This window comes from Aegilops tauschii, chromosome 7, assembly GCF_002575655.3.
Source record: "Aegilops tauschii subsp. strangulata cultivar AL8/78 chromosome 7, Aet v6.0, whole genome shotgun sequence".
Classification (NCBI taxonomy): domain Eukaryota; kingdom Viridiplantae; phylum Streptophyta; class Magnoliopsida; order Poales; family Poaceae; genus Aegilops; species Aegilops tauschii.
The window spans coordinates 82,041,741-82,069,707 of NC_053041.3; the positions used below are offsets into that span (position 1 = coordinate 82,041,741).

Consider the following 27,967-nt stretch of genomic DNA (forward strand, 5'->3'; position numbering starts at 1 on the left):
AGTCGTGGGAGGGTAAGCCTTCTCATGTAGCTTTCCTTCGATACAAGCACTGCAAGCACGGTCTTTAGCAAAACTAACATTCGTTAGTCCACGGACATGGTCCCCCTTGAGAAGACTTTGCAAAGATCTCATATTGACATGGGCTAAACGGTGATGCCAAAGCCATCCCACGTCAACTTTAGCCATTAGGCATGTCGCGGTCTTAGTGGGTCGCTCCGAAAAGTTAATCACATAGAGACCGTTCTCGACATGCCCAACAAAGGCTACTTTAAGAGTCTTGCTCCACAAGAGGGCCACGACATCAATATCAAAGAAAGTGGCAAAACCCATGAGTGCAAGTTGACGAACGGAAAGTAAATTGTATGCAAGGGACTCAACAAGCATGACCTTCTCGATCATGAGATCATGAGAAATGACAACCTTGCCAAGTCCCAATACCTTAGAGGACGAGGCATCACCCCACTCAACATTGGTGGGCATAGATGGAATCTTGTGAACATCCACCACCAAGTCCTTGCTCCCGGTCATATGATTAGTTGCTCCACTATCGAGCAACCATGATCCTCCACCGGAAGCAAACACCTACAAGAAATCAATGCTTGGTTTTAGATACCCATTTTGTAATGGGTCCTTTGATGTTAGTAACAAGGGTCTTAGGAACCCAAATAGACCATTCAATGTACTCATAAGGAGAACCAACAAATTTGGCATAAACATGCCCATCACTAGCACGGCACAGCACATAAGAAGGGTTAAAGTCGCCGGCTTTGTTGGAAGGGGTGGCATTGCCTTTCTTGACATCACCACCCTTCACATTGTTCTTCTTCTCCTTGGAAACACCCTCTCCCTCCTTCACAAAGGTTTGCTTGAGAGGGGGAGGTCATTTGGTCTTGTCATTCTTCTTCTTGTTCTTGGGCATGGGTGCGAACCCAATCCCTTCCTTGGCCACAACTTCCTTTTGATTGCTCAAAAGGTCGTTGAGGTTCTTCTCACCTTGAATGCACGACACAAGGCCTTTCTCAAGTTGCTCCTTCAACTTAGCATTCTCCTCAACAAGATGCACATGCTCACAACAGGGGTTAGTGGCATTTGCATTATCAATTAACACCATATGAGGAAAGGTGGCTTTCTCCTTGGTTAGCTTCACTTGGAGTTGATCATGAGACTCCTTGAGGCTAGCATGAACACCTTTCAAGGCCTTGTGAGCCTTGTCAAGTATATCAAACTCCTCCTTGAGTCTAGCAAGATCAACCCCAAGTTTGGCCTTCTCAGAACTTAGCACACGAGATACAACAAGAGCATGATCACGATCTTTCTTTAATTTAGCATGATCATCGTTGTGTGACTCCTCAAGAGCCAAACGAAGACCACGCTCTTCCTCAAGAGCATTGGAAAGATCCGAAATCTCATCGGCATAGTCACGACTATGCCCCTCCATCTTAGAGATGGTATCTTCGTGAGCCTTGATCATGTCATTGGCTTCACCAAGTTGTTCCAAGAGAGCAACGAAGTGCTTCTTGGGTTTACCCTTGAGTTTGTTCATAAAAGACACAAACTCATTCTCCTCCACATTAGACCCCTCATGTTCATCAATGCAATCCGTCAACGAGGGATTATTAATGATGGTAGATTTGATGTTGGGGGTTACCTTGTTGGTGGCTTTAGCCATGAGGCACTTGGCGGTGATGTTCTCATTAGGTGAGTCGAAGAGAGAAGCCCGTGAAGTTGTTGCAATGGCAACGGAGGCCATGGCAACCGACTCACCATCTTCATCATCATCCTCATCCTCATTGTACTCTTCTTGTACCACCAACGCCTTGGGAGGAGTCTTCTTGGTGAAGTTGCTCTTGTTAGAGAAAGACTTGGCCTTGTCCTTCCGGATGAGCTTGCCACCATTGTCTTCCCTTTTCTCATATGGGCATTCCGCAACAAAATGGCTCACATTGCCACAATTATAGCAAGTCCTCACACATTGCTTGACCTTCGTGCCACTTGAGTTGCTCTTGTTGAAGTTGGGCCTTGTGTTCTTATTGCTCCAAAATTGCCTTGAAGCAAGAGCCATGTGTTCATGATAAGCATACTTTGTATCTTCGGGGTTGCTTTCCTCTTCTTCCTATTCTTCTTCTTCTTATTCAACGCAAACCTTGGCCTTCAATGCAAGGTTGGGCTTCTTTGCCCTTTGAGAGCGTAGCACCGCATTGTCGGCGGTCTTGTCCAAGATGCTCATAGCCACAAACTCATCCAACACTTCACTTGAGGACAAAGTGTGGAAGTCCGGCCTTTGACGAATGACGGAGGACATGGCCTTGTGGTAAGGCATCATTGCCTTGAGGAATTTGCGCTTGATCCAATTGTCATCCGTGTCCTTGCTTCCATGATCTCGGAGTGAAACCGCGAGTTTGGTTACTCTTCGATAAAGCTCACGAGGTTCTTCATCCTCTTTCATTGCAAACTCGTCGGCTTCATCTTGCACCACTTCATAGTTGGAGCGTTGAATGCTTGCGCTTCCACGGTAGAGGGAAACAACTTGGTGCCATGCATCTTTAGCCATGGCGTAGGGACGGAGGTGAGGAAGATCTTCGGGTGGAATTGCATCTTGGATGATGAAGAGAGCATTCTCATTGAATTGATTATCCGCGGCTTCTCTAGGAGTGAAGTTGCTTCAGTCATGCAGATAGAAACCTTCTTCAATGATTCTCCAAAGATTAGTATTCACATGATTTAAATGACGCTTAAACCGATAGACCCAAGAATCAAAGTCCTCATTTTTCACAATCTTAGGGGGAGGACCAGCATGATTCAAATGAGTAGAAGGAATCGGTCCACCATAGACAAGTGGAGGTTCCACATGGGCAAAGATGCCGGTGCCATTCTTCCCACTAGAAGAAGGAGCCTTTTCACTAGTAGCTTCCCCCTTGTCGGAGTTAGCATCCGTCACCTTGTTAGTGGGATCACCCACTTTCAACGGTGCGGTAGATAGTTTGAGCCCTTCAATGAATTTATTAAACATGCTTTCAACCTCGGTCGTCATGGAGGTTTTCAATGTGTCCAAAGCCACATTGAATTCCTCACGAGAGACCAAGGTTCCCCCATCACCCGTAGACGAGACCGGATTCGCACCAGAGTGCTCCTCCACTCCGTCTACGACGTCAACCATACTCTTCGGACGGCAAAGTCCTTAATAAAGAGACGAAGCTCTGATACCAATTGAAAGGATCGATATAGTTGACTAGAGGGGGGGTGAATAGGAAACTAACAATTTTTAGCTTTTCTTTACCAATTTAAACTTTGCATCAAAGTAGGTTGTCTAGATATGCAACTAGGTGAGCAACCTATATGATGCAACAACAACAAGCACACAAGCAAGAAAGGGATTTAACAGAAGTAAGCTTGCACAAGTAAAGGGATGAGATAACCAAGAGTGGATCCGGTGAAGACGAGGATGTGTTACCGAAGTTCCTTCCTTTTGAGGGGAAGTACGTCTCCGTTGGAGCGGTGTGGAGGCACAATGCTCCCCAAGAAGCCACTAGGGCCACCACATTCTCCTCACGCCCTCACACAATGCGAGATGCCATGATTCCACTATTGGTGCCCTTGAAGGCGGGGACTGGACCTTTACAAACAAGGTTGGGGCAATCTCCACAACTTAATTGGAGGCTCCCAACGACACCACGAAGCTTCACCACAATGGACTATGGCTCTGCGGTGACCTCAACCGTCTAGAGTCCTCAAACACCCAAGAGTAACAAGATCCGCTAGGGATTAGTGGGGGGAATCAAATTTCTCTTGGTGGAAGTGTAGATCGGGGCCTTCTCAACCAATCCCGAGCAAATCAACAAGTTTGATTGGCTAGGGAGAGAGATCGGGCGAAAATGGAGCTTGGAGCAACAATGGAGCTTTTGGGGGAAGAGGTAAGTCAACTTTGGAGAAGAAGACCCCTTTTTATAGAGGGGGAACAATCCAACCGTTACCCCCTAAACAGCCCCGCAGAGGGCGGTACTACCGCAGGGGGCAGCGGTACTACCGCTGGGACCAGCGGCACTACCGCTCCCCATCGCGGTACTGCCGTGCAGTCGGGGAGGGCTAGCGAGAGAGTAGGAGTCGGACCCAGTGCGGTACTGCCGCGGTGGTAGGGCGGTACTACCGCTCACGAGTGGCACTACCGCTTTTACTACCGCTGCTTAGTGCCGCACAATCCGACACGAGAAGCGACCCCCTCGAGTCGACGCGGTAGGAGCCCGGTACCGCAGCGGTACTACGGCTGAGGACCCACCGGCGGTACTACTGCTGCCGAGCGGTACTGCCGCCTGTGACTCTTAAGCGGTACTACCGTTGGGCACCGCGGTACTACCGCTGGGACCAAAACGAACTCACAAAAAAGGGAATGAAACCTCCATCGAGGCGGGAAGGCTCAGAGGGTGTGAAAAGGACGTGTACGTGTTGATTCCATCCTAGCCTAACCAAAGCGGACCCCCTCTTGATAGTACGGCGACTCCTACGACACAAGTCCACCAAAACTGAACCGAAAGGGCTACACCGTCTTTGCTTCAAACTCCGAGGGGAGGGAATCGTCTCGTGCCAAAGGATGAATCTCTGAAATACTAAACGCACAAGATTAGTCCGCAAAAGCATTGTCATCAATCACCAAAACACTTTAGGGATAAATATGCCCTTACACCTTCCTTCCACCCAATCCTCTCAATTCCCCTCGCATCTCCAAGTTCTCAATCCTCTTCCATCAAAACTTGTTTGATAGACAGGGTTTGCTATAACAAACTGAGATGGTAAAAATCCAATCTTTGCAACTTTTACAACTCATATAAAAAATCTTAGAGGCAGTTGATTCCATATTATACATAGTAAGACAAACTTGGTAAGTTGAACATTCTGTTAGGTAGACATTTTGCTACAGAACTTGTTTGGTAGGCATCTTGCTACCAAATTAAACTAGAGTAGAATATGAGTATTATGTAATTACCAGGAATTCAAACATAGGGTAATTATTTTCGATAACACATCATGACAAGAACAATGGGTCATGAACACATCCATAATAGCCATAACCGCCACAACACAACGCCATAACGAGTACTTTTGCAGTAGCTCAATGATCATCCAGCTTTTGAGTGGTCAACGTTTATCCATCCAGCTTGTTTAGTCTTGCTTCTTTGGGTGCCTAAGAACCTGATGAAACAAAAAGAGATGAACATGCTTGTTTATAGTTGAAACAATAACCAGGAAAGCATGTACATGAAGATACATTTTTCCTCACAATTTATCCCACCGATTTGGGCTCACAAGCATGTCCATCTAAAGCTAGATGTGAAAAAAATTCTAGTACTACATGGATACTAGTAAATTTTGCACATGGAAGCTGAAACGGATAACAATACTACTTTATTTATTAGCATGGAGCTGGGGAGGAGCTATTTATCTTACTACTAGTAAGTACCATGATGCTGACTGCATGGTACTTTTGCACATAAAAAATCATCATTGTTTCTAAAATGTCCGTGCATATCTTGCTATCCATACTAAAAAGAGATCATGGAATGTGATATTTTAGCACAATTATCATAAAAAAACATGTTCAATTTCTTTTGCCACGGTTAACCGGAGTGCTAGTACTTCTGAAGTGATCATGGCTTAGGTACACAGATTCAGTTTGGTACTGCTATCACAAAACTACACATAATACTGCTGTGGCAATTCGCAAAAGTTTCAACATGTGACAATATTAGATATGGTACAGATGGTGAGAATTGTACAAGAGAACCCCTTGAGTCCTGAGCAGCAATATCACACTAGAGAAGTGCTGAAAACCAAGTGTGTCTTGAGCTATATTGTAGTGCAAAATTGCTGATAATCATGTCTGCCTAGCCCTGTACTACAGTCACTTGCGATGATAAAAACACTTGCCTAAATAGCAGATGGATAGACACTTCTGCTGCAACAACAGTAAAATGATACTGCAAACGTAGCCAAGGCCTGATTGGAGCGGTGACATTTTCCCCCTCCTAATTCATGTGGACTATTAAACTGTTTCATTTTGGATTTTCTGAACATGAATGTGTCACCGCAGTAGCTATAGTGGTATGCATATTTACTTAAGAATCACTTGTTATATACAGACATAAATCATGAGATTTACAAAAATAAGCAGAGATAATCAACAAAAATAAGCAGGGATGATCATGGTAAGAATTGAGCATGATATATGTAGGCATGAAACAGATCAAGCAACCATTACTATTTCCTCCATACCAACCATAGCTACAAGGAGCACTCCATGGACGAGAGCTCCTAGACTCGATGCGCGAATGGGGACGTGAGGGGGCGACACGGAGGGGAACGGGGAGCGCGGCGCGGAGGGGAACGGGGAGCGCGGCGCAGAGGGGAACAGGAAGCGCGGCGCAGAGGTACCTACCGGGGTTAAATCTAGCTTTCCAGCCGGAGGGAAAATTTGCTGCTGTCCTACAAAACTCTGCACTTGAAGGCCTAACATAGTCTACAAGAAAAAAAGTTATGTAATAGACATCAATGTCCAAAGACTAAAACACCACCTTCCAAAGACTAAAACACCACCCCGTGGACACAAGTGTTTAGGACCCCGTGCACATGGGGTACCCAAAGGGTTGCGTGGTATCCCGTGTGCACGGGGTGACGAACAACTTTTGGGCACACACCCCTTAGACACACACAGAGAACATGAAGTGCAATGCATGCAAGGTACTTTATCGGTGGTAGGCATAGTAAGGCTAGTATATGAGTTTTAGGTGTTCCCACACCATCTTTCTACCACCTTGCTTCCTCTTGATAGTGTGGTTGTCATATGTCTCAAAGAAAACCGAAATAAAACCTTCGAGTCACCGTAAAACCAAGCCTTTGATCTTTTTGAGGGGGAGAGGGGGGGGGGGGGGTGCAACCATCTCCACAATAATTATCCAAGGAACCAACAACCTGATATAAATCTTAGCAATCGTCATTATTTTCACTAACCATATCATCATCACGCCAAAATTCCATTTAGAAAAAAATACACTTTCACTCGCCGAGGTATGGAGCTACGCTGCTCCGGAGCAATGCCACCAACATGATGAGGAATTGTGCAGCGATCAAGGAGGGCACCGACGCCAAACAAGGGAGTTGTTCCTGCTGCGTGTGGTTCTACTTGAAGGCTCTTGTTGTGCTGGACGTTCGATGTTGTTTTTTGGCTATGCTATAGTCTGAACACCGTGAGGTTTATCTTATCTCCACTAGGTTAGTTTTTGTTGTGCAATCAGGTTTTCATCCCATGTTGTGTGTGTCGATTGCGAGCACGTATAGCGGGTTTACTTATAGTAATTTGAACTAGCTTATCCCCTTTCTCGCTTTCAGTAATATCTTGCTCGATCTGGACAAATTGTATTTCCATTATGCCTTGTAACGGAAAGGGGTTTATGCCCGGTTGAAGAAGTAAAAACTCGACCCTTTCCCCCCAACCCCCCCATACTAGCCGACCGCTTTTGTCCCCTCCTCTGGTGATATCTTGGCTCACCCGCGCTGGCTCGAGCTTGGGGCCGCACCACTCTCTCCCTCCCTCCAAATCGACTGAAATATATATTTTTGTTTCCAGTTAACCGAGGAATAGCAAATGCGAAGAAATATTTCCACTGAATTTGAATCCAGCAAAACTCCTCCAATTATTTTAGCATTATTTTTGATCCGGACAAAAGAAGGCCTTTGACCTCGTTAGAGAAGCCAAGGAGAGCTGACCCTCCTTCTCCCATCACATGCAGACGCAGCTCCACCGATTTGAGCTTAGCTTAACCACCAATCACGCGGTCGCGATCCCAACCCCATGTGCTCCCGTCCCGTCTCGCCGACACGTCCCCGCTCGCCGGCCGCCCTCACCGACAGGCGGCCCCGCCGTCCACCCGGCCCCACCCGCCAGCCTCATCCGCGCCCGCCCGTGACCGCCGCGGCCGCAGCGGCGTGCGCTCGTCATTGCCGTTTGAACACTCGAGCTCGCTCGCCAGTCGCCATTAGCAGCACCACTAGTAATAGCGCGCCGCGGCCCCTTCCATTTCCCACACGCATTCGATCTCCCCTCCTCGTGGCGGCGTCGTGCGCGCGGGATTCCCTCGTCTCCTAGATCTCGGAGGAGGACGCGATGAGGGCGACGCGGCTCCTCGCGGCGGCGGCGCTCCTCGCCGCGCTGCTCGCGGTGTCCGCGGCGGCGGCGAAGCTCGATCTGGACGAGGTGGACGACTCGGAGGTGCTGGAGGCGCTGCTGGCGGTGGACGACGAGGAGGAGGCGGCGCCGCCTGGGGCGGGCGCGGGCGGGGGCGGGGGCGCGGAGGCAGTGCGGCGGACGCAGTCCATGGTGCTGGTGCTCGACAACGACAACGCGGCGCGCGCCGTGCGGGACCACCCGGAGCTGCTGCTCCTCGGCTACGCGCCCTGGTGCGAGCGCAGCGCCAAGCTCATGCCGCGCTTCGCCGAGGCCGCCGCGGCGCTGCGCGCCATGGGGAGCGCCGTCGCCTTCGCCAAGCTCGACGGGGAGCGGTTCCCCAAGGCCGCCTCCGCCGTCGGGGTCAACGGCTTCCCCTCCGTGCTCCTCTTCGTCAACGGCACCGAGCACGCCTACACTGGCCTCCACACCAAGTGAGCAAGCTCGCTGCTCAGCTGCCTTTGATATGCTCGACGAATTGACTAATTGGCTTTTGTATCTTGTTGATAGGGACGCGATAGTTACTTGGGTTAGAAAGAAGACTGGCACACCAGTAATTAGGCTTGAGTCGAAGGATTCAGCTGAGGAATTTCTTAAGAAGGGCCAGACATTTGCTCTCGGCTTATTCAAGAATTACGAGGTATGCGAAATGCCTGATGCAGATGTTTAATTTGCTTTGCTCTCTGGATAAAAACTTGAGAATGACGTTATACATTTGCTCAATTTTGTTGACTTTGTTTATTCATATCCGTTTTTGACAGGGAGCTGGCCACGAAGAGTTTGTGAAGGCAGCGACTGCTGAAAATGAGGTTCAATTTGTAGAAACAAATGATAGGAATGTGGCCAAGATTCTTTTTCCAGGGATTGCATCTGAAGAACAATTCCTGGGCCTTGTGAAAAGCGAACCAGAGAAGTTTGAAAAGTTCGGTAAGTATCTTTTATGCAGATGTTCCATTTTTAACTTATTTACATTCTAGCCTTGCATGCCATGATTTGATGAGTAACTTATTAATTGGAATCCTTTCTCATTATTGAAAATGCTATCAAAAAGAAAGATAATGCTGGGTTAACCTTCAATGGCAGTTGCTCATGCTTATCCATTTGGTGTACAATATAGTTATTGTAAGTGTAACAGTCATAAATATATGATTTGTCCAGTAACTCATGTAATGCCATTTTACAGATGGAGCGTTCGAAGAAAAGGAGATATTGCAGTTTGTGGAGCTTAACAAGTTCCCACTAATTACTGCATTCACTGATTTAAACTCGGCTAAAGTCTATTCAAGCCCAATTAAGTTGCAGGTTAGTACTCCCAGCCTTTCTAAATATTAACTAGTGCACCTTGGATATACATCACATTCTTCCCTAGTGGATTGAACTATGTAATAAGCCTTATAACTGTATAAAGTGATTGTAGGAAATTATAAATGTACGCTTGGTCTTTTACATGGTTAATTTGATTTAGTTTCTGCAAATTTGTTCTAGGTCTTCACCTTCGCAGAGGCTTATGATTTTGAAGATCTTGAATCTATTGTCCAAGAGGTGGCCAGAGGATTTAAGACAAAGGTGTGCAGTTTTGATATAAATAGATAGCTCCCCTCTGCTCTGTCCATTGTCGCCATATCATGCAAATGACTAAAACAGTTTTCTCTCTGGCACTGCAGATAATGTTTATATATGTGGACACTGCTGAAGAAAACCTTGCAAAACCATTCCTGACTCTCTATGGCCTTGAAGGAGATAAACCTACTGTACGTTCATAGTATTATGAATCTCATTCTGGAGTGATGTTTCCATATTATATATCTTTTTCCAGTAGATGCTGGTGTGCACATGTGTGCATTATGGTGGGAGTTGTTTCCGTATTGTTTAACGATATATCCTGTTGCTAAAATTATAAAATTTACCAGGTTACAGCATTTGATACGAGCAAAGGTACTAAATATCTGTTGGAGGCAGATATTAACGAGAAGAACCTAAAGGTAATGCGTTGTTTATTTGATTTTATGGTATGTTACTTGAGGCAAATTGATTAATTAGACCATGCACTGAATAACAGGAGTTCTCCTTAAGCCTTTTGGATGGTACACTCCCTCCATACTTCCGCTCAGAACCAGTACCACAAGAAGTAAGCTTTAATTTTGTCAAGTGTTGAATCTTGCAAGTTAATGTGTCAGGATTCAAAGTCCCTAAGCAGTCTAACTGAAATACAACTCATGTTAAGATGTGAGCAACATATGAACTTGTTACTCCTGACATGCATACTTAGTCTTTGCTCTTAATAACATCTGTTAACAATGCTGTGAAGATTTTGTAATTAGTATTCCTGGCATGTGTACTTAGCCTTTGACCCCCCCACTCACCATTTTGCAGAAAGGACTTGTTGAAAAGGTTGTTGGACGTACATTTGATTCTTCTGTCCTGCAAAGCCCTCACAATGTCCTCCTCGAGGTATTTGATCTCACTCAAAGTTATTTATCTGTAATTTTGTATACTCCAATACTGATGATTTGTCATTTTTCAAACTATTTTTATTTCTATCCAAGATCTCACACCTTTTTTTTACATTGAAACCATAGGCTCATGCACCTTGGTGTGTTGACTGTGAAGCCATCAGTAAAAACATTGAGAAGTTGGCCAAGCATTTCAGTGGTTTGGACAATCTTAAATTTGCACGTATTGATGCTTCGGTGAATGAACATCCAAAATTGCAGGTAATTCGACCTTTTGCTGTGCCATCACATATGCCCACAACATAGAGATCAAATACTTTCAACCTTGTACCAGTCATGCCATCCATTAAATTATACTACCTATGTAGCAAAATATAAGACGTTTTTGTAGGCTAAACTAGTGTACAAAAAAGTCTTATATTTTGATACAGAGGGAGTAATTTTTATTGAAGTATTGGGATTATGTGCTATTATTTACTATCTAAGTGCCTTCAGAAAAGAAAATCATATGAAAGACATTACTTTCGACACATTCACGTTATCTGTTGGATTGCTGATTTAATTAACTATTGTTGGAATTATGTCCATTGAATTACCACACTAAGTGTTTTTTAGACAATTTGTGAAACTTTAAATTAGATTGCTCTAAAAAGTAATAACTGTTTTTTATGAATTTATAAGCTTTGGACCGTGCATAGTTACATCCATGAAATTTATAACTAAGCCCATAACAATGTGTGCATAACACATGAATATTGACATACACGAGGGTGAGTTTGTTTGTTGTTTACTGCGAATATAAAATATTGATGTGGAGTTTATTTGTTGTTTCCGGCAAGAAAAAAAAGAGTTTGTTGTTCACTGCAAATGTTGCCATGCATGGACTTTCAAAGATAGCTCTGTGAATAAAGAATAATCAGAAAAATGACTTCCTATATGTTGAAGATGAGGTTCTGGTGGAATTGCTGCCACTTACGACTGTACATATAGGCTAACCACTATAAGGAAGAAAAGCTTAATAACTGGCATAAATGAATGGGTGATACCTAGGATGTTCATTAAAGTTAAATTTGTGAAAAGAGATCTGAAGGTTTCTAGTTCCTTTGCATTTGAGTGCTGGAACCTGGAAGCATAGTTTTTTGCCATTCTGAATGAATTGATCTAATAAACCTGCAGTGACCCATCAAAGGTATAACTTTAGCTTACAGTTTCCCCATGGTTTCTTACAGGTAAACAATTACCCCACACTTTTGCTTTATCCTGCTGAGGACAAGACCAACCCGGTAAGTCTACTGAAACAAATGCAAACACGCCACAAGTTACCCTTCGCCACGTTTGTGATATATTTGTTGCTCTCCTTTTGGAAATGCAGATCAAACTTTCAAAGAAATTAAGCCTGAAAGACATGGCGAGATTCATCAAGGAGAAGCTGCAGATTTCGGACGTCGAAATCAAGGAGAAGCTCCAAACTCCTGAGATCGAAACAGTAGCTGCCGCTGACAATGTCAAGGATGAGCTATAGTAGATTTGCTCGTTCAAGCACGCTGGGCGCGTTGAAGGAAAATGAGGCATATTTGCGTTGGAGCACGGCCTTATAGAGAAGGAAATAGAGTAGGGGTTAATCACGGTTACACAGTAGACATCTAAAATCAAATATATATGATGATGTACCACATGTTCTAACACGTCGGTTGGCAATGTATGATGTACCACATGTTCTGAATTAGCTTGTTCATGTATTAAATATGAAATAAAGTCAGGTACTCTAATATCAGATGTTGCATGAATGTCGAAGCTCAAGCAGATTTTCTAAAATGTTGGATACTACTTCCCCGTCCAGGTTTATAGGGCATTCGCGTAGTTCTAGGTCATTGATTTGAGAAACTAAATATGTGTTATATGTCATGAAAAGTATCGATTTGAGAAACTAAATATGTGTTATATATCATGAAAAGTATATCAGTAGATTTTCTAAGGAATGTAGTATGTTAGAATGATCGCAGTTTATGGAGTACTATTATTGGTTCAAAAATTCGTGTAAATTTGGCTTCAAAGTTCCTTATAAAGGTCCAACTGAACTATGTGGACTGCATTAGTTTATTTGGATGCAAAATTTTTTTGTTTCGTTATTTTCGTAAAATAGTTTGCTGCAAATGTTTTGAAGGTAGTACAAAGAAAGAGCTCACAGTTATAGGAGCGAAGTTGCTTGGCAGGTCTCACTGAAGGAAAATAGAACGACCAAAAGCATGGCAAACTTTGAATTAGTTTTGTAGGGCTTTCCCCTCTCCGAAGAGAGGGAGCCCTTCCAGAAATTCTCAGTGGCCCATAAGGGCCAAAGAGGGGGTTTGGAAATAGTTTTCAACCAGCAATTGACGCGCCTCGGTATAACCTCACTAGCTGCGTCATTGCCCCAAGCGCAAAGATGCCTTCTCCCGTCCGCCCACGCCTCCCTCTTATACCCATCTCGCCCCCTCCCACCCCCTCCGCGAGCGAGGTGGGACTAATCCCACCACGACCAGCAAGCCAACCGACGCACCTCGCTCACGGACCAGCAAGCCAGGAGCGGGAGCGAGCGTGGGCCGCCTCCCCACCTCTCGTGGCCTTGGGCCCCGATTCCAGTGGGCCTGGATAAGGATCACTGGATCAGGCAGCCGAATGACTCACCGAGCGACGCTCCACTCCAAGAAAAAAGCCGCCTTCTCTAAAAAAAAATGCTGCTTGTGCTCCCACCGGTCAGTGTGGTGGGCATCCGTGCGGTGCGGCCCCGTCATCGTAACACCCGCAGGCCTCGTGCTCTCTGCTTGTCCTGTCGACCCACCCACCGCTCATTTCCGGCGAGCCACCGCGCGGGGGCCGCCGATCTCCGGCGAATCGCGCCGATGCCGCCGGCCCCGATGGCGGCCGAGAAGAGGAGGGCCGCGTACGCGGCCTTCCTCCCGCTGCTCCTCCTCCTCGCGCTCCGCCGCCTCCTCCCCTCCTCCGACCCCCCGGCCCGGGGCGGGGAGGAAACCCTAGCCAGCAGGTACGTCGTGCGGTTCCTCGAGTACCGCTCCGCCGACGACCACCGGGAGTACCTGGAGGGCGGCCTCCCCCGCGAGGCCGGGCCGTGGCGGTGGGTGGAGCGGCGGAACCCCGCGGCCGCGCACCCGACCGACTTCGCCGTGCTCGAGATCCGCGACGCGCACCGGGACGCCTTCTTCGAGGCCGTCCGCGCGCTCGCCCGCGTCCGGGACGTGCACCCCGACGCCAGCCACTCGCGGGCCGCCCTGTCGGCGGATCGGGCGCGGGGCAAGCGCTTCACCGCCATGTCGTTCGAGGAGGAGGGGCGCGGCGACGACGACGACGCGGTTCCCAGCAATAATGCTAGTTCCTCTTCTGGTGGTCCGAGGCGGAAGCTTCAAATGCGGGTACATTTCTCTTGGCACAGTGCTGCTCATGGTGGAAACATCTACGCATGATCATTTGTTTGATAATTATTAGTAGTAGCTTGCAACGGGACCGGGGTACATAAAGATCGCCAGCACGGAAAAGGATTAGACCAGTCACATTCAGTGGAATTGAAGGCCATTCTCAACATCATTTATGTTCTTAATGTCAACTTCTTGTGGAAACCATTGGTATAGAACTAAATTTTTGATTTGTACTTCTATAGTTGCTAAGATTGGTCCAGAATGTTAACCTTATTGTTTTCTTCTTTTGTAAAAGGACTCCAGAACATTAGCCTTTTATATATAAACTGGAACTGAAAATGAATGAGCTATGCAGTTTATGCTCTGCATAATGCTTAAAGCTAGATCGGCTCCCAACTAGCATGATGCTATGGCACTAAGTTGCAACGCCAAAGCGACGTTCTAAGCAGTGGGTTGTATCATCTAGACACCTCGGATTTTGTGAATTTTCATGCAGCCTGCTTGTTGTCATGTTTTTTAGTACCGTAACACGTGTCCTTTGACAGAGACCACATGTGACATCTCTATTTGGAGCTGCACAACTATGGGAAAGAGGCTTCACTGGTAGGAAAGTCAAAATGGCCATTTTTGACACTGGTATTCGGGCAGATCACCCACATTTTCGCAATATTAAGGTATGATATTGAGTAAATTTTGTCACCGGTGATTTTGGTCCAGTATATGTGCACAAGAGGTAGAAAAACATGAATCTGGAGGAAGTTAGGCAAACAATTTTTCTTGTGGAAGTTGGTCTCTGCTCTTGAAAACACGCACAATATCTTAACATGCACTTATTAGCTATGAAGCACCGACACGGCGACATGGATACGGCGGTACGGATATGGTGACACGGGATACGGCAATCTCTAGAAACTGCCATACGGCGATACAGCGGCTATATCGATCGTTCAGAAAATGTCATGTAATAAAGACACAAAATAATTGAATGCATGAGATGAAATCAAAATACTGTCCCATGTGTTGCCTCTGTGCCTCTTTTCACTCCCTAGCAGCAACATCAGCAGGTCAGCAGCATGCAAGCAACATCATCAGCCCAGCAGCCCAGCGCCGGAGCACCCAACGGCCAGCACCCAGCAGCTGCCCAGCAAGCACACGGGGACTAGGGAGGACCTTACCGGTGACGGGTGGCGGCGGCAAAGAAGATTTGAGGTGGCGACATGGGCGACTCCAGGCGTTAGCGAGGTGAATCCACATGGTGGCGATGCGATTCCAGGCGGCAGCGTGCGTGTGCGGTCGCAAAGATCCAATCATCTGCCTTGGTCCTCCTGTGGTTGTGGGAATAGAGAGGGAGAGAGCTGCTTTTAGGGTTTGCACCGGGCTTCTATTGGGCTCGGGCTGCGCTCCCATCATCCCACGTCCCACGTCCGCATAGTTTTTTTCTTTCCTTTTTTAATCGAAAGAAGCGACATTCTGGGAATACGCGTATCGCATCCGTATCCGGCGTATCTGTCGCGTCTTGGACGTGGGTACGCCGGACCCGGCCGTATGGTGCTTCGTAGCTTATTATTGTTATTACCTAACACTGTTGTCCTGACTAAAGTACTTCTGAGATGTTGCAACATTAATTCATGTCTGCCTGTCACAAAACTATGATGGCAATGCCTTGGGGAAACTGCTATGTATGCTTGTATTATCTCTCATGGAAAATGAAATTAGAGCTTGCTATCCTGATTAACTGTGCAGAACAAATTAAAGTTACACCATTTTCTTGCATATGAGATAAAACTCCCCCCAAAAAGTGAAGTCTTTCTAAGATAGCATAACTGTGCAGGAGCGCACAAATTGGACAAATGAAGACACATTAAATGACAACCTTGGACATGGAACATTTGTAGCTGGAGTGATTGCTGGTCAAGATCCAGAATGTCCTGGATTTGCACCAAACACTGAGATATATGCATTTCGAGTGTTCACAGATGCTCAGGTACTGGACTTGGTTGCTATATATGAAGCGCATCCACCATCTTTTTGCACCATCATAATTACTTTCCATCTTCTTTGTATTTGCAGTTGCAAATGCCCTCAAAACTAAGGAAACCGAACTGTAACTTTTTGGAAAGACAAACCATGAGTTTTACAGTGTTTTAATGCTCTCAACATGTCTTCATTTTATAAATGTAAATACAATTTAGAATGGCCATACCTTGAGATGCTTATGTTACTAGTATCTGTGAAAATTCTGCGAGCAATTTTTACTATTTATTTGAAGCAAATACAACTAATTATGCCAAAATTTGTGCTGGTAAGATTTTGAGAATTACCTTTTGCTTGCAGTGCAGATATCCTACACATCATGGTTCTTGGATGCATTTAATTATGCGATGGCAACTGGTATGGATGTATTGAATTTGAGTATTGGCGGACCTGATTACCTGGATCTCCCCTTTGTGGAAAAGGTAGAACTTGGTTATGATCACTAAACTCCAATTTCTTTCGTTTGCCTTCTCACTTATTAGTATTACATGACTTTTGTTTTTTTACTGCATGTCGTTGAAATGTGACACCTCTTGCAGCTACTAAGTAATGATAGTAACTCATAGCTCCCTAGTGGGCTACTAGTAACTGGCAGTATCCTTGATAACTACAGAAGTCCTGTCTTTCTTTGTAAATTAATTATCATATTTTTTTAGGTTGTAGATAAATAGGTGAGCTTATTGACCTGCCAATAATGGGAAGAAGGCCCACTTATCGACCAAATTAAGGACTTGCTCTGAACGAAGGATTTTGTAGTAATTTCGTAGCATTGGAATTCACTAGGAACACATGTACTTCCGTAGCTATCGAGTTTTAACCAACTATGGGTTTATATTCGTTGGCAAATCTCCTCTATGAATGTTCGCGGTCATTGACTTGAGCAACACCAACTGTTGCTGTCTTCTCTTATTTTTGGTTTCAATGCATTTCCCCTTAATTGTGTAGTTTTGTGTACTTCTCTGCTTACTGAAATAAAAAAAGAACCAGTCCAAGTTACCAGTGCTAACAAATGTTTTCTGCTGCTAATGAGTAAACTTTGGGGATCTTAAATAATTTTTTATCGGGGTCTTGAAATCTTTCTAAATTTGTTCTGTAGGTCTGGGAGCTCACAGCAAACAACATTATTATGGTATCAGCTATTGGAAATGATGGTCCTCTCTATGGCACATTAAATAACCCAGCAGACCAAAGCGATGTCATCGGCGTTGGTGGTATTGATTACAATAACCACATAGCTTCATTTTCCTCTAGAGGCATGACTACCTGGGAACTTCCCCATGGGTACATTTTTTAACTTGATAGTGTACTGTCTTCTTGATATGTCACTAATTTTCTAATATCTCCGAAGGCAATTTTGCTGGGCTTTGTCGGTCTCCTGAAAAAGCCAATATTGGTTAGGAATGCATTAGAACAGCGTGCGAAGCCTATAGAAGCTGTAGCATAGTTGTGATCTTGCTATATCTGTACTATCCTGAAATTATATTGAAGGTGTAGGTTATGGGTATCTCATATTTTCCTCTCTGTTATGGAATTAAAGGTCTTTGCTAGATTTTTGCTTACTAAACTTGGCCAAAGTGCACACGAAAGATGGGAGTTTCTCTTAAAACATAATATCGTCTTTGGGGTCAAGGGAAATTAATTCATGTCAAGTTCTAATCTGATGACTGTATTTATGCTGTTATAATTACACCTCTTTTGGTTTTAGTGTGAAAATTTTCAATTTTTGTACTTTCTGTGTGAATTTCTTGCTTGGGATGTTAGTGCGACATATCTGTGTTTTCTGTACCTCTAACTGCTATACATTATTAGTCATAGCTAGCTTGTAATTGATACTGAAAAAAAACTGAAGCAAATAATTCGATGTTGGAAAGGTGATGCATGTTCATTGTTTTGTGGTGATGGATTTTTTGACAGCGCTAAGCAACTTTACTCTTACACTCGTTTCATTTCTCACATTTTAGAAATAGCATCCTCAGAATTTGTGTCTTCAATTCTGCAGATATGGCCGTGTAAAACCTGATGTTGTCGCATACAGTCGTGATATAATGGGTTCGAAGACCAGCACAGGCTGCAAGACTCTTTCAGGTACAAGTGTTGCAAGCCCGGTGGTTGCTGGAGCAGTATGCTTGCTTGTTAGTGTTATACCAGAAGACAAGCGAAAATCCATCCTTAATCCTGCTAGTATGAAACAGGCCCTTGTTGAGGGTGCTTCTAAGCTTGTGGGGCCAAATATATATGAGCAGGGTGCAGGCAAGCCTGATCTGTAAGTTTCTTGCTTTTGTTCTACATATCTCTTCATAGGTGTATCATGTATGGTGTGTTGGACATATCAGATGCATTCCAGTTGTAAGGTGCAACGGTTCAGAAACCAGGGAATGTATCCTGTCATCCTTGCCTGCTCTTTTGTTTCATTGTTTGCTCAAGTCACGCTCATTTATTCTACTATCCATTTCCAGATGGCAATCATATGAAATATTGAAAAATTACCAACCACGAGCAAGTGTATTTCCTAACATGCTTGACTTCACCGACTGTCCCTACTTCTGGCCTTTTTGTCGGCAACCTTTGTATGCTGGAGCCATGCCAGTAGTATTCAATGCTACAATTCTTAACGGGATGGGGGTGATTGGTTATGTTAAGGATCCACCTGTATGGCAGCCATCTGAAGATGTGGGCAATCTTCTCACTGTTCACTTCACCTACTCGGACACCATCTGGCCTTGGACAGGGTACCTTGCCCTGCACATGCAAGTTAAAGACGAAGGTTCTCAGTTTTCAGGCATAATTAGTGGCAATGTTACCCTGTCGATTTACAGCCCAGCTGCTGAGGGGGAAAGCAGCCCACGGAGTAGTACGTGTGTTCTTTACCTGAAGGTCAGGGTGGTTCAAACACCTGTTAGGTCAAGGAGAATACTGTGGGACCAATTTCATAACATCAAGTACCCATCTGGATATGTTCCGAGGGATTCACTTAATGTGAATAATGATATCCTTGATTGGCATGGTGACCACTTGCACACGAATTTTCACATACTGTTCAACATGCTGAGAGATGCAGGATACTATATTGAGACCCTTGGGTCACCACTTACCTGCTTTGACGCTAGCAATTATGGTACACTGCTCATGGTTGATCTTGAGGACGAGTACTTCAGTGAAGAGATTCAGAAACTCAGGGATGATGTTGTACACAAGGGGCTCGGCCTTGCTGTTTTTGCTGAATGGTATCATGTTGATACCATGGTGAAGATGACATTCTTTGATGAAAATACCCGCAGTTGGTGGAGTCCGCTTACTGGTGGTGCAAATATTCCTGCGCTTAATGAACTTCTGGCCCCATTTGGCATTGCTTTTGGGGACAAAATATTGAGTGGTGATTTCTCAATCAATGGTGAGCAGTCCCACTATGCTTCTGGGACTGATATAGTGCAATTCCCAGCAGGAGGTTTTTTGCATGGCTTCGAACTCCAGGAAGACCCCAAAACTGCACAGAATAGCTCAACTCCAGATACACAGAACTCCCAGTCCCAGGAGAAGAGCAAGGTTAGCATCCATTGCCTGTTTAGTTGGACCCCTTCTTTATACCATACCATTTCTCCGACAAGTATTTCCGGATGGAGTGTCGCCCTTTGAACTTCCATAAAGCAGTTTGTTGGCCAGACATAAGCTCTAGGTAATAAAATGCGATAAACAAATGTAAGAGACTAAGAGTGATTTTGTGATAGAGATAGCAGTCTTGTCATGTCAGGCATGCCAGGAGTTGACTCTGGTTCGCCATTGCCAAGTGACGCTTACTTGAGAAGACAGCAGAGGAGGTGGTGTCTTTGTTTAAATTTTCCACATCATTTTCCAGTTGTCATCCAGTGGGTCAAAACTGCTTCCAAGTTCCAACACTGGATTAGGGTTTGTCGCTTTGGTTTTGGAAGTTCTGGTCGTAGGATATACAGCTTTAAATTCAGGGGGTTAGGTGGCTTTAGAATCAACCGGGAGTTTTTCCCTATTGAAATTTATCTTCCAGCTGATCTCTTTACACGTCCAGCTATATAAGTGGTTTTTGTTGAAGATGATTTTTGTAGAGAACATGAAAGCTTTCACATCTTTTCCTTAAGTAGGAAAGCAAAACAATGTCAGAGATTTTTCATCAAAAGAAAGTAAAAGTCCAATTAAAACCATAAGCAACACACACACACACACAATAGGCTATATCTCAGGGTGGTTCTTGCGACCGTCTGCCATACGCTTACTTAGTCCCCAGCTCTATGCCTCCCCGTTGTTGGCGTCAAGGAAGATGATAACAGCTAACTCTTAAAACAATACAGTTAGAGCAGATAGGTAACATATTTATTGCGACGCTTTGACCCTTTGGTATGGTTCAGTAGTCGCTTAAGCAGCTATCCCATTAATAGAATGCTAGTGAGTGTGCTGCTGGCCTGTTCGTTCTCCATGTAGATGCAAAGTTATATTCTGTTTCGGACTTACAGTTTTATCCATGAGAATAGTTTGATCGATCGTTTATTACTTGCATTGAATAATATATATTTTCAAATTTCAAATCATACTCCCTCAGTATCAAAATATAAGACGTTTTTGTATGCTAGTTTAGCCTACAAAAACGTCTTATATTTTGGCACAGAGGTAATACAATATCGTCATATGGATTTGGTATCCAAGGCTTATTGATTTCTTCATGTCAGCTCTCCTCGATTCTTGGTATGCTTGAAGCAGGCGAAGGGCGAATTGCAGTATATGGGGATTCAAATTGTCTTGACAGTAGTCACATGGTAACAAACTGTTATTGGCTTTTGAGAAAAATTGTGGAGTTTGCTGGCAATGGACTCAGAGATCCTGTCCTTTTCTCAGAAGCAACTCGGTTAAAATTTCCAGTTTTTGAGAACACCCAGAAACCCTTGCGTAGACCTGATGTAAATTTTTCAATGTTTTCATCTGTCATTGGCAAGGAATTGATATGTCACCAGGATTCCCGATTTGAAGTTTGGGGTACGAAAGGTTATGGTATCCAACCAACAGGCACAACAAGAAAGCTGCCAGAATACCAAAAGAATGAAGTTTCTAGTAGTCCCAATCGATTAATAAAATCGTCTTACAAGAGACAAGATGAAGCTGGCTTGCAAAAATCCATTTTAGCACCGAGTGCTAATAAATTTGATGATAAAAGAGATTATTTTGGCTTTATCAGCCATGAAGAGGTATCATATCTTGCCTTTCTCTGTCAATTAACAATTGCCTTCCTTTCCTGTCTTCATATTGTTGGTTCAGTGATCCCTTTGAGCTGTACAATTTATGTAAACACTAAACACTGACTACCATCAAGGTTAGCATGCTATTAATATATAACAGTTTGCCGTTTTTTCATGCCGAAAACAGTTGCCAAATATTCTCTGCAATAGCCTAAGTTTATTGCCGATATAGTTCTTTCATTTTTCGCTTAAAAAATATAACTCTTTCATGTTTAGTCTATAATTCAGCACTGTTGGGTTATTTGAATTGGGGTAGTTCTGGCTTCTTGAGAGAAGCAGCAGCTGAGCTTGTGGTTCAAAATGATATACTATGATCCACTATAGTTTTTGTAGTCCATCTTCAGTTTCAATGATTTTTTTGTTATACTTATTGCCATAAAGTTAGTTGCCACACCTTGCCACACCACAAATTAGGCAAGTTTGACTGAGTTAGCCCCTTGTTTGGTTTGCAGCCTCACTTGTGGCAAGATTCTTTTCATGCAATGTGTGGCAACATGTGACACCAATTTTTTATTTTTAAAACTGGAGCCCTTAGGGCTCAATCTGTTACTCCCTCCTGTCCTTTTTTTCTATGCGTGTAAGGTAGAGCCCAGATACCAAGGAGAGGATTTCTTTGTCAAAATTGGAATTTTGCCCCTGGTTTGTTACAAATGACTGCTATGTAGTTATGATGTACTCCCTCCGTTCCGAATTACTTGTCTTAGATTTGTCTAGATACGGATGTATCTAGCACTAAAATGAGTCTAGATACATCCGTATCTAGACAAATCCAAGACAAGTAATTCGGAACGGAGGGAGTACATGCAAACGATTGGCTCTCCTTGCCCCACGCCTCAAATCTCGCGCGCACGTAGTACTCTTCTCTCTCCATCTCTCTGCATGCGTCTGCAACTCTCTGCATGCGCAGAATCTGTCTCTCCCCGTCCCATGCACTTCCATGGTGCCCGTTCCATGACGCTACACTTCTTCATGATGTTTGCATATGAGGAGGAAGGAAGCATACGAAGAGACGCTGAAAACTGGTGGAATTGGAGCCAAATTTTTTGGTTTGATCAAAACACTTTGTGCTCAAATTTTCCAGTTCCCTCCGAAACTGAACTGCTGCCTTGTGACCATGAGGGGGTTCAAGTCCTAGAAATAGCCTCTTGCAGAAATGTGGGGAAAGGCTGCGTAGAATAGACCCAAGTGGTCGGACCCTTCCCCGGAGCCTGCACAAGCGGGAGCTACACCTCCGAAACTGAGCTGCCCACCATAGTTTAGCACATCGAAAATTTGCTTACCCCTATGGTCTTTGAAACTCAGAATTAATGTCTATAATTTCATACACCATGAACAGAACAATCCCCTCACTCTCTTTGTTCTTCTCTCCCACACCATGAGCATGCATGCAATGGCTAGCCTAAACCTCAATTCTATGTACATATTCGAGGAGAGTGGGAGAGCGACGTCGCTATGAATTGATTCTTTCCATGTTCGATGTTTCCAATTTTTATCTTCTTTGTTGATTGCGCTTCGACGTGTTGACCAACACTAGGTGGACGACGCCATCCGCGAGCACGCCGTCGTCAAGGTGGATACCGCCCTCCACAAGCACACTGGCGTCGGAGTGGATGTCGCCCTCTGTGAGCATGTGCACACCGTCTTTCCGGAGCATGATGTGGTTGAGCACGTGCACACCGCCTTTTGGGAGCTCGTTGTGGTCTGGGTGGACGCCGCCGGGCCATCGCGTGGACGCCGCCTTCAACGAGCATGCGGTGCTCCCGATGAACGCCACTTTCAGCGAGCACGCAGCTGGCGCGTGGTCCTCTGAGTGGCCGCTGCCGTCCGTGAGCATGCCGTTGTCCTCTCCGACCAAGCTCTCCACCCACAACCATGCATGCATTTCGTCCATGAGGAGCAGGGAGTGGAGGAGAAGGGGGAGTGATATGTGGAGGACAAAGGGAAGGCGGCGAGACGTACTAGAGGGTGAAGGGGAAGAGCAGATGGGATTGCTGGAGGTGGGAGAGGAGACGAAGAGATAGAAGAGTCGTAGAGCGGAGAGAGAGAGAGAGAGAGAGAGAGAGAGAGAGCGAGAGAGAGAGAGAGAGCGAGAGAGAGAGGGAGGGAGGGAGGGAGGGAGGGAGAGGGAGGGAGAGAGAGAGGGAGAGAGGGAGAGGGAGGGAGGGGAGGGAGGGAGGGAGGGCGGGGGAGGGAGGGAAATATGCAGACAAAAAAAGGAACGAAGGGAGTCATTAAGAAGAGAATTGCCCGCCCAGTTAATTAATAGAAACCATGCGAAAACAGGCACATCACACCCGCGATTGCGAGCAAACTGTTATCATCATCACTTCTCGAGCATGCGGCTCCTTCACCGCGGGAAACCAACCAAGAGCACTCGCTGCACGCAACACGTGAAATCTTTGTCTGGCTATGCCAAAAATTCTACCAAAGATGTCGAGGACTAGGCTACTCCGATTTCTGTGACGAGTCTTGCAGGAGAAAGAAGCACACATTGCACCAACAAAGCCCGACCTACACCGCTTAGCATCATCGCCACTGTGTTGCTACAACTCCACGACTCCTTCACCGCGGAAAACCAACCAAGATCACTCGCTACACGCAACACGTGAAATCGTTGTTGGCCGATGTCAAACAATCTGCCAAAGATGTTGAGGACTAGGCTACTTTGATTTCTATGACGAGTCTTGCAAGAGAAAGAAGCACACCTTGCCCCAACAAAGCCCGACCGCCACCGCTTAGCCTCGTCACCACCGTGTTGCTCTATGCTGCTACAACTCCGATTTCACGCTCAGGGATATGGAACGGTCGATGACGAAGGACATGCTTCTACCTTGCTCCTCTTGTCACGATCATCTTCGCCACATGAGTTGCAACGTCACCGGAACCCCCTGCACCGTTGACCACGATGTTGTGCACGCCCAACTACAGAAAAGCACAAACGGAAGGCATGGTCTTCAAAACGACCCTCCAAAGAGGGAAAATGACGGTGAACCACCGTCGCCGCCCGACCCTGCAGTAGGATCTAGCATTTTGCCTAAAGACATAACTTGGGGGGGGGGGCACAACACTCCTCGATGGCGTCTCCAAGGAGAACAACGACGCCCATGGGCGCTGGTGCGCCCGTTGAGCCGTGCATCACCAGTGTAGCGACGGCCCCAAAGCTACACTTGAGCCACCACCTCCCTTGCCTCCATTCATCTGAGGGCCAGATCTGGACGAGTCCGCATGGACCCGATGACCATCCCTGCCAGTGCCGCAGGAGGCAAACGTTCTGACACGCCATCACCGGAGCTAGGAGGCTGGGCTGCCACCCCGCCACACCAAGCCATGCGAGCAGCCAGATCAAAACCACACTGCTCCACTGTCGCTGTGCCCGAACCCACAACTGCTGGAAATTGCGCCTCCGGGACGAGCAGCTGGGAAGATCGGGATGAGCCCGAGCCTCCTCCATGATGAGCAAGTGCCGAGACGGGAGGCGAAGGGCCTCGCCACCGCAACTCAGCCCCTCGGGTGGATGCGCCAGCACATGCCCCATTGAGTGCCACCACCACCATCCTATGGCCGCCGCACGAAGACCACAGGAAATCCCCCCCCCCCCCCCCCCCCCCCCCCCCCGGTAACAGGGCCCACCAACACCACGGCAAGGGCTTGCGGCAACGCCAGCGGGAGGAGATGGTGGAGGAAGGCCAGGGGCTAGGGTTCCCCTGAGATGTCAGGGAGTAGCGGCGCAGGGGTCAGGCCTGAAGTTATTGTGTCTGATTTTGTGGCGCCAATTTTGATTGCCTAACCTTAGGCATGTATGGCAAAAAAAGTGTGGCAAATGTTGGCAAACTTGGTCTATGAACCAAACAGGCCCTGAATCTTAGAAGGCAGAGCTGCTGCACAACTATTTTTTGTGCCAGGTTAATGTCTATCCTGAAAAGCACATTAGGAATTAAGACTAGAGAACACAGAGCTTTTGTGAATAGAAAGGCCATATAAGGACGCGGGCGAATGGAACTCGGCGGCACCTAGTCCTGAAATCATGATTTGTGGCTAGAGAAGTGTCTGGACGAATACGTGGTGGCATGAAAGCGCAAAACAGATTTATACACAGATGGACCTGTTCCATACAACGGCTGGCACTTGAGTAAACTTGATTTGTAACGGTGTGTGGTTGCGGTGATCGCTTCTCCCTATGGTCTGCATTGAAGACACAGCTTGTTCGAACAAGGCTCTCTGACCTGCATTTTCTGTCGGTGAATACGGGAAAATGTGTCACCAATTTATAGAGCAGCTCCCTTAGGAGGAGCGTTTCAATTCAGATTTGCACGTACATGTTATAGAACAGGAAGATTGTTTTTTGAATATGTGAATATTTTATTTTTCATACCATATATTCAAAAACCTTTTGGAAAAACAAAATATTTTGACATGAACATTTTTTATATATGGGATGCATATTTTTTCCAAAATGTATGAATATTTTTTAACAAGGAATGAACACTTTTCTGAAATGTAAGAACATTTTCCCCTAAGGAACCTAGTATGTCATAGAGCGTGCAAATCGGTAAAGGTTGATGTGGTAGCTGGTCGTTGGAAGCTGCCTGGCTCCTTGGCAGGAATTAAATGAGATGAGACCCACAGCGGTACAGGATGCAAGGAATCTAATATGTCAGAGTTAACAGGAATGAATGTCTGAATACTGATGGAAGATGGAATGTAGATATAAAACCAGGACCTATCCCTAGGAAAGTGGTTGATGAGATATGGGGGCGGGTTGAACCCAAGAGAAAACTACAATAATATTCTTGCGCATGTAGAGGATAGAAAGTTAGTTCTAGAGTCTCTTCGCTGGAACAGAACAGAGGGGAAGATTGCTATCTAGTTATTGTTAGAAGATACTCCCTCCGTCCCAAAATAAGTGTCTCAACTTTAGTACAAAGGGAGTATTACTTAAGGCTGATCTAACCAGTAAACTGTTGTGAGTATTTCTTAGACAAGCTAGTTTGGGCTGAAAAGGCAGTCAATCTTATCCTAGGCTAATGTTATATGGCCATTGCTTTGAGCAGTTAATTATCCTGGTCAATGTTATATGGTCATTGCCTGGAGTGTGCTGACTTTTAAGGTGATGATTTTACTATTATGCAGGTCGCAAGCCAATGGATGGTACCTGCTTGCTTTGCTGTCACTACTTGTAAGTAACGGACACATAGTTTCATATGTATGAGGAAGGCGTGTGATTTCTCATTTGATTCCTTCTCGAACACACAGGCATTCTGGTGTACCTCAGTTGCAGAGCGCAGCAAAGGCGACGTCGACCAAGGAAAGGGTCCGCAACCGGCCGTCTGTCAAGTTCGGTATAATATGGAAAGTTGTGTGGTGCCAAAGAAGGTTTTGGCTCCAGCGTATCTGGCCATCTGCCATGGTATATGATATAACCGAAGCTACATCGGTCCACTGACTGGACATAAAGAAGCTCGCAATGGATGTCAATCGAGGTCCAAGTCGTGGTGGCTCATGTTTAGTCTGTGCGAAGAGAGCCCAGTCAAACACCTCTGCAACTGCGTGGCTATGTTCCAGCATTTCATGTCATGCGACATCGCCATCGCCATCCAGTTGTACAAAACTCTGTGTCTATAATAATAATGGACTGCTTTCGGACATAAGAGGCGAGAGCTAATTCAGTAGGAAGAGGCTAGAATTGACGTCTTTCTTTCTTTCTTCTTTTTCATCTCTTCTTATTCTTCTTTGTTTTTTCCTTTTGCAAAAGGATGAGTTGCTTCTTGTAGGTCAGGACTTGTAGGTGAGCAAGCCTTTCGAGTTTTCAGGGTGGCTATGCTTCAGCTTGTAAGTACTGGACGAGCTCATCTGAAAACAGAGGAAGTCCTCAGCAGTTTATGAGGGTTTTTTCTGGGGAAATGCTGCCAATCGGCGTGAGAGTGGTGGTGTGCGAAGCTGCAACCGTTTGTGAGCGGAGCTGTGATCCTTGCCCATGCGACATGCACTGCTACGAATCGCCTGAGGCGGCGGTGCTGCGTGTGTTGACGGTGGGGCGCGGTGAACAGAGAGCAGCTGTGCTGCAAGCGGCAACACAGACTGCTGGTTGTGCTGCGAGGCCGCATGCTGGAGTTTTTTTTTTTTTTTTTTTTTTTTGCGAACAGGGTGACAAGGCCACTCGACAGTGCTGCGAGGTCTAAGGGCCGTGTCGGGGCTACGACACGGCGTGGTGGGAGGTGGAAGGTGGGAGATACAAGGGGCCACGACACGGCGAGGTGAGGAGGGAGAGAGAAGCTTTTTTTTGGCTGTGATACAATGGTGCCGAACAGGGGAGGTGGGAAAGAGAACGGTTTTCTGGCTGCAATCCAATGGTGTCGACGAGCCTGTCTTGCTAAGCAATGAGTAACTTAATGTGCCACTCGTCGCGCCGCTGTTACCGCACAGCGGCGCAAACAGAGACCTCCTGTAAGCCAAACAACAACTCCTGAAATGCTTCATGGGAAAATTCGCTGCCCGTCTGCCCTGAAATGCTTCAAATCCTCCACCCTGCTCCTACGCTAGTCAACAGCCTGCCCATATATTTATTCAACTAGAGCAACGCTATTCTTACGTACGAGTTTT

The 27,967-nt window shown here is 45.7% G+C and overlaps 2 protein-coding genes and 1 pseudogene across 3 annotated transcripts; 2 read left to right on the top strand and 1 right to left on the bottom strand.

Moving 5' to 3' along the window:
* The first annotated feature begins 7,901 nt into the window (after positions 1–7,901).
* On the top strand, positions 7,902–12,434 carry LOC109739073 (protein disulfide isomerase-like 1-5). Its single transcript, XM_020298156.4, has 12 exons — positions 7,902–8,646; positions 8,723–8,852; positions 8,974–9,139; positions 9,396–9,514; positions 9,698–9,778; positions 9,877–9,963; positions 10,123–10,194; positions 10,272–10,340; positions 10,586–10,663; positions 10,792–10,926; positions 11,895–11,948; positions 12,038–12,434. Exons 1-12 carry the CDS (start codon positions 8,153–8,155, stop codon positions 12,185–12,187), a joined length of 1,635 nt encoding a protein of 544 aa, XP_020153745.1. The 5' UTR covers positions 7,902–8,152; the 3' UTR covers positions 12,188–12,434.
* A 504-nt stretch (positions 12,435–12,938) lies between these two features.
* Positions 12,939–13,089, bottom strand: LOC120970048 (U4 spliceosomal RNA; annotated as a pseudogene).
* A 316-nt stretch (positions 13,090–13,405) lies between these two features.
* Positions 13,406–27,268, top strand: LOC109739065 (subtilisin-like protease SBT6.1). 2 transcript variants are annotated; one of them, XM_020298147.4, is made up of 10 exons: positions 13,406–14,072; positions 14,621–14,749; positions 15,907–16,059; positions 16,415–16,531; positions 17,206–17,390; positions 18,109–18,372; positions 18,566–19,652; positions 20,804–21,316; positions 26,498–26,543; positions 26,621–27,268. In XM_020298147.4, the coding sequence occupies exons 1-10, from the start codon at positions 13,545–13,547 to the stop codon at positions 26,710–26,712; spliced, it is 3,114 nt and encodes a 1,037-aa protein (XP_020153736.1). In that variant the 5' UTR covers positions 13,406–13,544; the 3' UTR covers positions 26,713–27,268. The 2 variants fall into 2 exon arrangements, with proteins under 2 accessions (XP_020153736.1, XP_045087884.1); XM_045231949.1 differs by lacking the exon at positions 14,621–14,749 and having other exon boundaries at positions 13,410–14,072.
* The last annotated feature ends 699 nt before the right edge of the window (positions 27,269–27,967 follow it).

Coding starts and splice junctions, on each gene's coding strand:
- LOC109739065 (XM_020298147.4), top strand. CDS start 13,545: ATGCCGCCGGCCCCGATGGCGGCCGAGAAGAGGAGGGCCGCGTACGCG. Junction 16,060..16,414: donor GAGTGTTCACAGATGCTCAG/GTACTGGACTTG, acceptor CTTGCAGTGCAG/ATATCCTACACATCATGGTT. Junction 19,653..20,803: donor AGTCCCAGGAGAAGAGCAAG/GTTAGCATCCAT, acceptor TCTTCATGTCAG/CTCTCCTCGATTCTTGGTAT.
- LOC109739073 (XM_020298156.4), top strand. CDS start 8,153: ATGAGGGCGACGCGGCTCCTCGCGGCGGCGGCGCTCCTCGCCGCGCTG. Junction 9,140..9,395: donor AGAGAAGTTTGAAAAGTTCG/GTAAGTATCTTT, acceptor GCCATTTTACAG/ATGGAGCGTTCGAAGAAAAG. Junction 9,779..9,876: donor CCAGAGGATTTAAGACAAAG/GTGTGCAGTTTT, acceptor CTGGCACTGCAG/ATAATGTTTATATATGTGGA.